This window comes from Leptodactylus fuscus, chromosome 9, assembly GCF_031893055.1.
Source record: "Leptodactylus fuscus isolate aLepFus1 chromosome 9, aLepFus1.hap2, whole genome shotgun sequence".
NCBI classification, from domain to species: domain Eukaryota; kingdom Metazoa; phylum Chordata; class Amphibia; order Anura; family Leptodactylidae; genus Leptodactylus; species Leptodactylus fuscus.
The window spans coordinates 30,673,109-30,685,588 of record NC_134273.1 but is presented as its reverse complement, the minus strand read 5'-3'; the positions used below and the strand labels follow the sequence as shown (position 1 = coordinate 30,685,588).

The 12,480-nt window shown below is 41.3% G+C and overlaps 1 protein-coding gene across 2 annotated transcripts in view; it reads left to right on the top strand.

The window, feature by feature from the left end:
• CACNA2D3 (calcium voltage-gated channel auxiliary subunit alpha2delta 3) overlaps window positions 1–12,480 on the top strand; it is a 662,271-nt gene that overhangs the window by 496,641 nt on the left and 153,150 nt on the right. For both annotated transcript variants that reach the window (XM_075287892.1, XM_075287891.1), the window contains 5 exons: window positions 8,402–8,473; window positions 9,349–9,410; window positions 10,584–10,651; window positions 11,010–11,055; window positions 11,135–11,232. In XM_075287892.1, coding sequence (XP_075143993.1) covers window positions 8,402–8,473; window positions 9,349–9,410; window positions 10,584–10,651; window positions 11,010–11,055; window positions 11,135–11,232 — 346 coding nt within the window. The remainder of the gene's footprint in view (window positions 1–8,401; window positions 8,474–9,348; window positions 9,411–10,583; window positions 10,652–11,009; window positions 11,056–11,134; window positions 11,233–12,480) is intronic.

The following is a 12,480-nucleotide window of genomic DNA, read 5'->3' as shown; positions in this document are numbered from 1 at the left end:
CACAGTGCCCCCCCCCCCTTAGCCAATACAAACCTGCAAGACTTTCACTCATATTCCAACTGCAATACACACGGTCACTCCACATGCACAATACAACACTGATATCCAAACTGAGATACACGCATCAGAGGATTAGATACACAGATCAGCACACAGTATCACACACCAGAGGATTAGATACACGGGTCTGCACACAGTCCCACAAACCAGAGAATTAAATACGCACTTCTGCACACAGTTCCACACACTGAAGGATTTGATACACGCGTCTGCACACGGTTCCACATAACGAAGGATTAGATACAGGCGTCTACACACAGTTCCACACTCCAGAGGATTAGATACGCGCGTCTGCACACATTTGTACACGCCATAGGATTAGATACACGCGTCTTCACACAGTTCCACACTCCAGAGGATTAGATACGTGCGTCTGCACACAGTTGTACACGCCATAGGATTAGATACACGCGTCTTCACACAGTACCACATGCAGTAGGATTAGATACGTGCGTCTACACACAGTTCCACACGCCGAAGGATTAGATACGCGCCTCTTCACACAATACCACACAGGGAAAGATTAGATACGTGTGTGTGCACACAGTACCACACTTTGGAGGATGAGATACATGCCTCTGCACACAGTACCACAAGCCAGAGAATTAGATACACGTCTCAGCACACAGTACCACATGGGGGAGGATTAGATACGCGCGTCTACACACAGTACCACATGCCATAGGATTATATACGCGCGTCTGCACACAGTACCACATGCTGGGGGATTGGATACATGCGTCTACACACAGTTCCACACACTGTAGGATTAGATACGCACCTCTTCACACAATACCACACAGGGGAGGATTAGATACACGTGTCTTCACACAGTTGTACACGCCATAGGATTAGATACACACGTCTTCACACAGTACCACATGCAGTAGGATTAGATACGCGCGTCTACACACAGTTCCACACGCCAAAGGATTAGATACACGCCTCTTCACACAATACCACACAGGGGAGGATTAGATATGTGTGTGTGCACACAGTACCACACTTTGGAGGATTAGATACATGCCTCTGCACACAGTACCACAAGCCAGAGAATTAGATACGCGTCTCAGCACACAGTATCACACGGGGAGGATTAGATACGCTCATCTACACACAGTACCACATGCCATAGGATTATATACGCACGTCTGCACACAGTACCACATGCCGGGGGATTGGATACATGCTTCTACACACAGTTCCACACACTGTAGGATTAGATACGCACCTCTTCACATAATACCACACAGGGGAGGATTAGATACACGTGTCTTCACACTGTTGTACACGCCATAGGATTAGATACACGCGTCTGCACACAGTACCACATGCCGTAGGATTAGATACGCGCATCTACACACAGTACCACATGGGGGAGGATTAGATACGCGCGTCTGCACACAGTACCACATGCCGTAGAATTAGATACGCGCGTCTACACACAGTTCCACACTCCAGAGGATTAGATATGCGCGTCTGCACACAGTTGTACACGCCATAGGATTAGATACGCGCGTCTGCACACAGTACCACATGCCGTAGGATTAGATACGCGCATCTACACACAGTACCACATGGGGGAGGATTAGATACGCGCGTCTGCACACAGTACCACATGCCGTAGAATTAGATACGCGCGTCTACACACAGTTCCACACTCCAGAGGATTAGATACGCGCGTCTGCACACAGTTGTACACGCCATAGAATTAGATACACGCGTCTGCACACAGTACCACATGCAGTAGGATTACATACGCGACTCTTCACACAGTACCACACAAGGGAGGATTAGATACGTGTGTGCACACAGTATCACACTTTGGAGGATTAGATACATGCCTCTGCACACAGTACCACAAGCCAGAGAATTAGATACGCGTCTCAGCACACAGTATCCCACGGGGGAGGATTAGATATGCGCCTCTTCACACAATACCACACAGGGGAGGATTAGATACAGGCCTCTGCATACAGTACCACATGCCAGAGAATTAGATACGCGTCTCAGCACACAGTTCCACATGGGGGAGGATTAGATACGCGCATCTGCACACAGTACCACACGCCAGAGTCATTAGATACGCGCGTCTGCACACAGTTTCACTTACTGGAGGATTAGATACGCGCCTCTTCACACAATATCACATGGGGAGGATTAGATATGTGCATCTGCACAAAGTACCACACCAACAAGAATTAGACACTTGCATCTAAACACAGTACTACACGGGGAAGGATTAGATACAGCTTTACTCCAGGTATCCATAACAACTGATCACAGGTTTTTCACTGACATCCAAAATGAGATACACATAATCACATGACGCTTATGGACATACACACAAAGCACATACAAAATACACCAGTGCAAAATTGGACAATTCTTATGGGGCCAGTACACAAACATAAAATGCAATATACCCGTGCGAAGCCGGGTCCTCCCTCTAGTTTGATATATATATATATATATATATATATATATATATATATATATATATATATATATTACGTAGACACTATATAGCACTATTATCTGGACATTGCTATGTGTTCACTGTATGGTACAACCTATATGTGCACAAAGCATTATGTGGCCTATATTATGGAAATACTATTCCCCATTTTCCTACTCCTAAACATAGTTGTGCCCTTCACTTTTTCCTGGCAGGCTGACCAAACCTACAAGAAAGCTGATGACCCAATTCCCTCACTTCTTATTCAATCTTCCCAAGATTATCCCAGTAGAGTAAGGGAGACAAATTGAAATACAACATGCCCAATCCTTTTTTTACAACATGTGCCCCCATGGGAGGCCTCCATACAAAAGATACTCAGAGAAGGATTAGTGTATAGGATGGTTAGGATTTCAATAGACTGGGATAAAGCCATTCAAGGAGAATTTCTAGCCCCCAGAATAGGTCAGGATATTCACAGTATTGGGCATCAGGAGTCTGACACCCAAACTCAACACCAATCACCATATCCAGCTGTTTTGGGGCACCAGAAGCACTGGATAAAATCGAAAGAAGCAGCTCTGGTCATATTAATGCAATAGGATCAGAGCTGCAGTAGCCAAGGGCCACCACAGTGGATGGGGCTGTAGTTCTGTGCCTATTACTTGAATAGCAACAGAGCTGCTTCTAGGTCCCATCCAGTGTAGAAGCTTCCAATGGTAGTCAAATCAGTTGATCGGCCTTGGCTATAGGTGTTGGACCTCTACCAGTCTGGTACTGTTCATATCCTGTGGATAGATTATCACTCTGATAAGCCACCTAGGTATTGGAAAGCCATTTTAATATTGTCAGAGGCAGATCCAGATGAGGGCCACTATGCTAGAACAATATATGGGCCCCTGTTGTCCCATAACTCATAATAGAGTCATCCTCCCTTATGTCTTTCCAACAATCCACCAATAATTGTGAGTACTTTTCATTACTTCAGTCCTTTACTGGCAATCTAATAGACACCTAGGCTGTTTTTTATATGGCAATAGTCCTCTACATGTGAGGGTCCCTGTACAGATTGGCAGGTTGCCCATATAGCATGTAAGCTGGTTATATATACTAGAGTGCTGCCTATCAAATCAGTTGTCTACTAGGACTCAGAGAAGATCATCTTAGGTAAGAATGCATAGTATTGTTCAATATGTACACCAGGAGGGCATCACATTTTGGCAATGGGGACATGCTTAAAAGTGGTTTGGAAATACTTAAGAAATTCTTCTTATTGTGCATAATTGAATGCATTAAACATGTCACTGGTACTAGATCACTTTAGCCGTAGATGAGTCTCCGTCTTTAATCTTCGTATTTTGTCATGGCTAAAATTCCTTTTTAATCCTTTGCAAATGTTCATTTGGAGAAACATTTGAGGATAGGATAAGTGGCACCAATCTAGGTTCACATGCAGGTCTCCACATGAGATGATTTACATAGTGAGTCATAAGAGAAGATGAGCGTTCTTATGTTATCCAAACCTTACCCAGATAAAACAGATAAAGAGATTTGGATTTGTTGTTTTTATGATTTAGAAGGCGTATTATACAGTATACATTTGGATGGTGACACCTACACCTTTAAATCATTTTAGAGCTGGTTAAACCCATACCTCCTTCATTTCAAATGATGAGACCCATAGGAAGAGAATGGCATAAAGTAACACATGTGGCAGACGTGGGATTATTGTGAGCATTGGGGCACAGTAAAGGGCCATAAATGTCCATAAATTCAAGTTCTTAGCATCTGTTAATGGGTGCCACTCCACTGAATCCAGCACAGTTGGAATTTTTTTCTCTAGCCCTCACCATTCCTGAACAAAAAGTGCAGGTAGTTTTGATGCCTGATGTGCTATTTCAGGAATGTAATGTCAGAAGTTCGGTGTAAGGCAAGGGGGCGTGACTAAGAGCTCCAAACAGAGGCAGCCAGTGTCAGAACTCAGAATCACACCCCTTGTCTGCTCCTGCCTGATACCGCCCTCCTGATAGTACAGAGACATCAGATACCAAAACTAACAGCATTGATTGCTCAGGAATTGTGGGGACTACAGAAAAGATTCCAACTGTGCCAGACTCAGTGGAGCAGCAGCTAATACATGATGCAAAGAGCTGGATTTGTCGGCAGTGTTGAAAGGTCCTCTTCAACACAAAAGTATACAGTTAAAGCACAAAATCTGCTCCAAATTCCAGAAAAAATCTGCCTTACGTTGTTATCAATGGAAGACTTCTTCAGATGCCTCTTTTTTCAGCTTTTTTAACCCTGCTCCGGAGAGGAATCTAAGGTGGAAAACCAACTCAAATTCCTCTTCACATTCCACCTTGTGAACCTTGCCAAAGTGGAGTGGGTGGTTGTATGAGACTGTATTAAAAATATATACAGTAGATTGTGAGGGTCAGGAGGTGTTCCAAAAATTATTTTCCATTTAATAGCTACATTTCTGAAATTCATGAACAAAAGGCAATTGGGAATATTCTGGAACTGAAATGGCATCAAGAGAGCTTTTAACACCCCTGGCCAGGAATATTTTTTGTCTTAAAATCCCTCCAATAATATATGTGCTATAAAGTCATGGAGTATTTGGCCAATATCGAACCGTTTTTTCATTTTGGTCCATGTTGATACATGGTGGTCGCGCACCCAGAAAGTCATATAGTTAAATTTACATACATGAGAAACCCCCAGTAAACATTGTGTATCCAGTTACTGCAGTGTAGTTACACTTTGTGTTATTTACGAGGAAATAGTGCTTTTTATGTCACCAAATACTAATATTACAATTTCTCTTAAAATTTTTATATGGAACTAACCATATGTATAATGTGTAGAACATGAGCAAAACAGAACAATCAGTGTGTTTCACGCTTCCCGGGATTGTTCGGAGTCCCAAGGTCCGGAGGCTCCTCTTTATGATCCAGATGTGCGTAAAACACTACTATGTACTGCTCGGTCAGATTATTCACGCCCCTTGGTTAGGCATAGCCCTGGAAAGTTGTAGAGGAAAACCTGAGTGCCAAAAACCAACCAAACATCACGAAAAGTTTTCACCCTTAGCTAAAGTTTATAGGGATGCATAGCTGGGCTGATTGTCCTTTGTCACGGTCTTCAGTCAAGCATAATGGGCCACTGCCAGGATTTTCGTTCACTTTTTCCCCCTTAACACCCACTACTCTAAAGGTCTACACTCCAAATCTGAAAATAAGGCACATAAACCGGCTTGTATTTTGCTGAGAACACAGGTTTATCTGCAAGCGAAAATTCATTTCTTCATGTCGACAAAGGCCTTCTGTGTTTATTCGGCAGTGCCCGAAACCCCGCTCTGCCGCTCTCACGTTCAGCCTTTACTACCTTCTCCTTTGTACTCGAAAATTGCATTACACAATGTGTCTTTAATTGATGATTTCTAAGAGCTTCTCATGCTGTTTTAATGATGGTGCTGGCGTCCATAATTAAGCACTGGCACATAAAATATTATGAAACTGAAAAATTATAGGTGTGAGGGAACGCACAGCCCCATAATAGGGCGGCTAAGAAATGCTAATAAATGGCCATTGATCTCATTTGTGAATGGGAGAAACATTTATGGTAAAGGTTAATTCAGCAGAGTGCAGACGCAGCGTAAATGGCGGTTGCGACTTAGATTTTCGGCTGCAGGGTCCCTTTTTATAGACCCTTTGGAGCCATGTTGTGCTTGAATACAGGGTTTCAATAGACTATTGTGTACAAATTATATCTTTGGTTGGGTAGCGTCAGGCTTAAGAGAAAAGAGGTTTCTACTCTTTAAGAATATAATAGAAATAATGTCCATGGAATTTATGTTAAAGGTGATTTTTGATATTCTTACCATGATATCTGTGTTTTTGAGTTAGACATTTAAAGGGAAGTGCAGACTTGAACCATAACATAAAACAACATGATATCCATACGGTTTAATGTTTGTATATTATGTTATATGTATGTTATTTTGTAAAAATGAATAAAAGACGAAACATTAGAGATCAATAATCCCCTTATATAACAAGAAAGTATGTCATAATATACTGTACTGATACTGCATGGAATCGCAGTCTCCAAACATGACATCCAAAAGTTGTGTAGTTTCCGCCTACATGCCAAAATTGTCCTATGTGACTCCCCTTCTGTTCGTTCAACAATCCCAAGCATACAAGCTATGGCATCATGCATATGACCATAGCGCAACTGCAGATAAAAGTATGCACCCATTCCTTTCCATGGCGACATGCACATAACCGTATTTTGTGCGGCCGCATGTCAGGCCATAGAAAAGGTACGTAAATTATGAAGCATGTCCTATTTTTGTCTGCATATTTTTGTGACACAGACAAATGGACTGGCTTTATACAAGTCTTTTTGTAGATTGGTGATTGCAGGTGACATTGACATGTTTTTTGCAGGTCACTATGTGTGGACTGTAGAACCACCACGGTCATATGCATGTAACCTGGATTCACATCTGCACTTGCATCCAATTCGGGGATACCCCATTCCACTTGAAAAATGTATTTTTGGGTGCAAACTGGGCGGAAACCTGGCAGACCCCATTATAATCTATGGGGTCTGCAGGTTTCCATGGGTAACCACTTTTTAAGTGGATTGGGTTTCCGCTTTTTGGATCCCCAAGCCGACCCAAAGAATGGAAATTTGACTGCAAGTGTGAACCTAGCTTAAACTATCCCCTCCTTGGTTGGCAAAAACATCCTTGTGCATATGTAGGACGGTGGACAAGAGATCACAAGCAGAAGTGAAAGAAGGGGATGCCAAGATTTGTAGTTTTTTAGCACTTCCTGAAAAGCTACAAGTCCTGACTAACAGTAAAAGAAGACCAGGTCTTCTACTCTAGCAGGGTTCTATGAGTAATCCTAAAAAGCTAATTTTTCCAAAAAAAATATTGTCCAATGATGAGGAAATGAGTTGAAAAGTTTTATGAGGTTTTGGTGGGGAACACCTTTTGTAGATAAAAAAACAAAAACACCTTATAGTAGATAGACATATATACTATAAGTCTCTAGATATAAATATTAATTGGCTTAAAATATGAGATGAAATTCACAGATTTTGTGCCCTTACAACAACCTATGCAATAAATCCTGATCAAGGTATAAAAAAAATCAAAAATACCCAGTGACGTGATTTTTTCTTACCAAAATAGTAGAGTAAAACTACTAATATGTCATTTAGATAAAACACTACCTGTACCATAAAAAACAAGTCCTTATATAAATAACCGAGAATTAAAAATTTGACTACCAAATGGCAAAGAGACAAAATTTAAAAAAAAATGCTCATGTCCTTAAGGAGTTCTATGTCTTCTATCAGTTGCCTCTTGGCTTTCTTATTTGTCTCCTTTAAAGCCATTTTGTATATTCATTTGCAACACCCAAAATGGTCCTCCCGTTGACAACGTTAACCGCAGCCGGTAGAATACGTCTCGGAGACCGAGTCATTCCTCTAAAGTGTTACAAGTGTTTCAGATGGCTGATATCACTGGCACTTATAAGAGCAGAACATTTTGAAACGTTTCCATGTGATCTAATCGTATGCAAATCAACAGGAACTGAGCTATGGAGATTACAGGCCCTCCGCAATGAGGTGATGGGGTTCCACAGTTCCTCTACTTGGGTGTCCCCAATATATGTTATTGAGTCTCTGGTTTCCTTTCCAAATCATCATTCTTCTCGACTGAGTTGAAATTGATTTAGTTACTGGCAGTCGGAATGTATGGTTTGAATTTGCACATTTTTGTTACATAATCATCCCGGCTCATATTCCTTTACACAGTTTATTAAGTCAAATGCGATCATGGATTCCTTTCTTTATTTCTAGCTGAGAAACGCAATGGTAAATAGAAAAACCGGAAAATTTTCCATGGAAGTAAAGAAGACGGTGGACAAAGGGGTAAGGTTCCCATGTACATCTGAGGACTCATGAATACATATAGGTCTATACATTATATAAGGGTTGTCTGTCATTATCTTACAACCAAGTTGGCCAAAATATAGTCTTAGATATCATGAATAGATCATGTCTACGTGTTGTAGGAGTGAAAACATTTGGATAAATCATGGATGACTTATCCTTATGTCTGGACTTAGAGGGTATAATGCATCTTTGTCATTTGTATGATCATATATAGTTCTTAAAAGGGTTGTCCAGGGCTGTGATATTGAGATCCATTCCCTCGCCCAACGCGTGTATTGGTCATGTGGCCATTCTGTAGCTCAGGCCAGTTGAAATGAATGGCGCTATGCTTGCTAAGTAGTGAAAAGTCAATTAATATTATAGTCCGTTTAAAGGGATTTTCCACCAAGTAAATATTTATGATCTATCCATAGGGTACGTCATCAACATCAGATGGGTAGGGGGGTCCATCTTTCAGCACCCTCATGATCAGCTGTTTATAGCAGCAGCGACACATGACCTGGGTGACCACTTCTGCTTCACAGGGGATGGGATGTCATTTTTATTAGTCACATGGCTGGTTTGTAGAGCAGTCCTACATAAATGGGGCTGAGCTGCAATATCAGACACAACTGGTATCCAATGTATGACACTGTGCTTAGTAAGTAGTGAAGAAGTCGCAGCACTTGTCTGAACACTACATCCTCTCCAAACAACTGATCAGTATGTGTACCCCCCACCCCCAGCAGTCTGACATTGATGGCCTATCCTAAAATTAAGGGCCAAATATATGTCTTTGCCTAGTTGTTCTCCTCTATTGCAGTTTACACATATGAGGCTATAAAATGTTGTCTTTTTTCTTTCCTTTGAAGAAAAGAGTCCTGGTGATGACAAACGACTACTACTACACAGACATCAAGGGCACCCCATTTAGGTATATACCATCATGTTACTTAGTGTTATGTAACATTCTCATGACATCTGTGTTTCAATCTCTTAATATTTTCAAGATATAGAAGCAGATGGGATGGTTCTTGTTGACATCCTGAAAACTTACAGATCTTATACTGAGTTTGTTACAATTTTATCCAGTGAAAATAATCATTTAGGTAAAAAGATAAAAAGTTTGGACTGTAGACCAAAGAATGTTATGTACGCTGATACATTGTAGCTATCAGAACAAGAAATAGGTTTGTGCTACTTACTGACTGAAAGGGGATCTTTCTCCTCTCCACTCCAACCCATTGCATCCCCTAATAGACATTTGATTCTGGAATATTTACCCTAGCCCCTACCATTCCTAAGCAATCAATGCTGTTAGTTTTAGCACCCAATATGTTATTTAGGCTATCTACTGTCAGGTGGGTGATGCCAAGCTGTCTGCTCCAGCCCAGGACCACCCACCTGACATTCAGTAGCTGTGGGGGAACAGAAAACATTCCAACTGGGCCATAGGAGTTATTATGAGAGCTGTCCCAGTGTCGCACTCTTTTGTCTTCCTATTGGATGTAGTGAGGCATGTGCGGAAAGATAGACAATCAGATCCTACACCTGTCCATGAAAGGCTATGCCTCTATCTGCCAAGAGGTGTGTAGGGAAATGTGACTCTACAGTGATGTAATTAAAGTGAAAGGTCCTGGAAGGGCAATAGATAGGAATTTCCTACTGTAATGTCTTAAACTACATGTGACATACATAGCCTGTACTATATACTTTGTATAGTGTGTTCTATTAAAGAGAAGACAACTATAAGTATATTTAAATAAAAAGGAATGTCTGTGTTACTTAAAAGAAGTCTGTCACCAGAACCTAGAATGTCAATTCAGCCTTGCAGATATAGGTTACACTCACCTGAGAAGGACAACTAGATATCACTGGTCAGCTCAAAGCCTGGATGCATGAATTGTCTAGAACCCTCAATACGGAAGCGATTCACAAGGGGAAAACTGTTTGATTCAGGTGACCCTAACCTTTCTATCTGCAGGACTGAGTTCTGTTGATTCCCATTAAATTATTTACGAGACTTCTGGATTGGACGTACTGTATGCATAGAACAAAAAACATATATGGTAATATCCTTTGCCTAGGTTGACATTTTCTCTTTCAGCTTAGGAGTGGTTCTGTCAAGAGGACATGGCAAGTACTTCTTCAGAGGGAACGTCACTGTAGAAGAAGGTGAGGCCATATCTCTAATCATCATCAAGGTACAATACATTCAAGGGGAGAAAATGACAATGACAATAATGATAAAGGACCCACTCGAGCATGTACAGTTATTTACTAAGATAGTGTTCAATACAGTGACCTTCTGTAGCTGTATAGGTGTTTTCTTCTTCAATGCCTTCTCTCCACTTCTTCACTCTTTTCCAGTTCCTAGCTTTTTAGAAAAAACTTGATCCACATTATGTAACCTGCATGTTTCCTGACTGCAGCTTGCTTTGGTTTTCCATGATGCATCTGATGCTTCTGCTGGTACCTTGGTGAAGAATGATGGAAATTATTGATACATTTTGTATTCTGTTACTTGTTCCAGGTTTACATGATTTAGAACATCCTGATGTTTCCCTAGCAGATGAGTGGTAAGTAGAACCGTCAATATTACAGAAGTCATTTAATCTATAATATACTGATGGACAACTAACAGCTTCTCATTTGTAGGACCTACTGCAATACTGACCTTCACCCAGAACATCGCCACCTCACTCAGCTAAAAGCTATTAAGAAATACCTCACAGGAAAAGAGCCATTATTACAATGTGAGTGCTAATCGAGCAATGGAGAACATTAGTTGTCTTACACATTGACATTGACTTACCTGTAACTTGCTCTATCTACAGTAGAGGTCAGTCTGGAGATCCTGGTAGACCTGATCATTCACCATTGTAGAAGTGAATGGAGTGGTACAGAATACTAGCTAAAATCAATTCTTATAAATGACCAATTGTTTGTCAAGCTTTACACCATAAAGAATATATATTTTGAATTATTCCATGTCATTATCTATATTTTAGAAGAAAAGATAATAACAATAAGCCTCTTAATACTCTGACTTTCCCTGTTCTGTAGAGATCACTTCTCAGCAGTCATCTCGCTATTATCACTAGCAGGATTACAATGGTGACCTTTCGCCACTTCCACCAGTTCCATCACTTTGTATCCAGCAATAGGAGCCTCTCCAATGATTCTGGCACAGTTGAATTTTTTTCTGTACTCACTACCATTTCGGGGCAATTAGTGCTACTATGTTTCATTACAATTCTACTTTCTATTGTCAGGTGGGTGGTCCTAGGCAGCAGCAGAACAATAAGGACCACCCCCTGACAGTAACATAATTGTGCTGAAACTAACAGTAATGATTGCTCAGGAATGGTAGACTAGAGAAAGAAAATTTTACTGCACCAGAATCCTCAAAGGACACCTATTGATAGATGCAAAGTGTTGGAGTTGGAGGAGGCGGTGAAAGGTACAACATATAGATAACACAGGATCCACCATTCACTGTAGGTGATGGTCACAGCTTACCTCCTCTCCCTCTCTGCACAATGGTCTCTGAACAGGTCAGGTCACAGACAATGTTCAAGAAACTGTTCTAACAGAAGTCAATGGGTTGTCTCCGGGGTACAGGTTCCTATAGTACTTGTGGCTAATATAAAGCATATACGTACGTGGACAAATTGTTGGTACCCCTCGTTTAATGAAAAAGCATCCTTCCGAAGATGCTCAATAGGATTTAGGTCAGGGATCATAGAAGGCCACTTCAGAATAGTCCAATGTTTTCCTCTTAGCCATTCTTGGGTGTTTTTAGCTGTGTGTTTTGGGTCATTATCCTGTTGTGAGACCCAAGACTGGTGACGGAGACCAAGCTTTCTGACACTGGGCAGCACATTTCTCTCTAGAATCCCTTGATAGTCTTGAGATTTCATTGTAACCTTGCACAGATTCAAGATACCCCGTGCCACATACAGCAAAGCAGCCCCAGAACATAACAGAGCCTCCTCCATGTT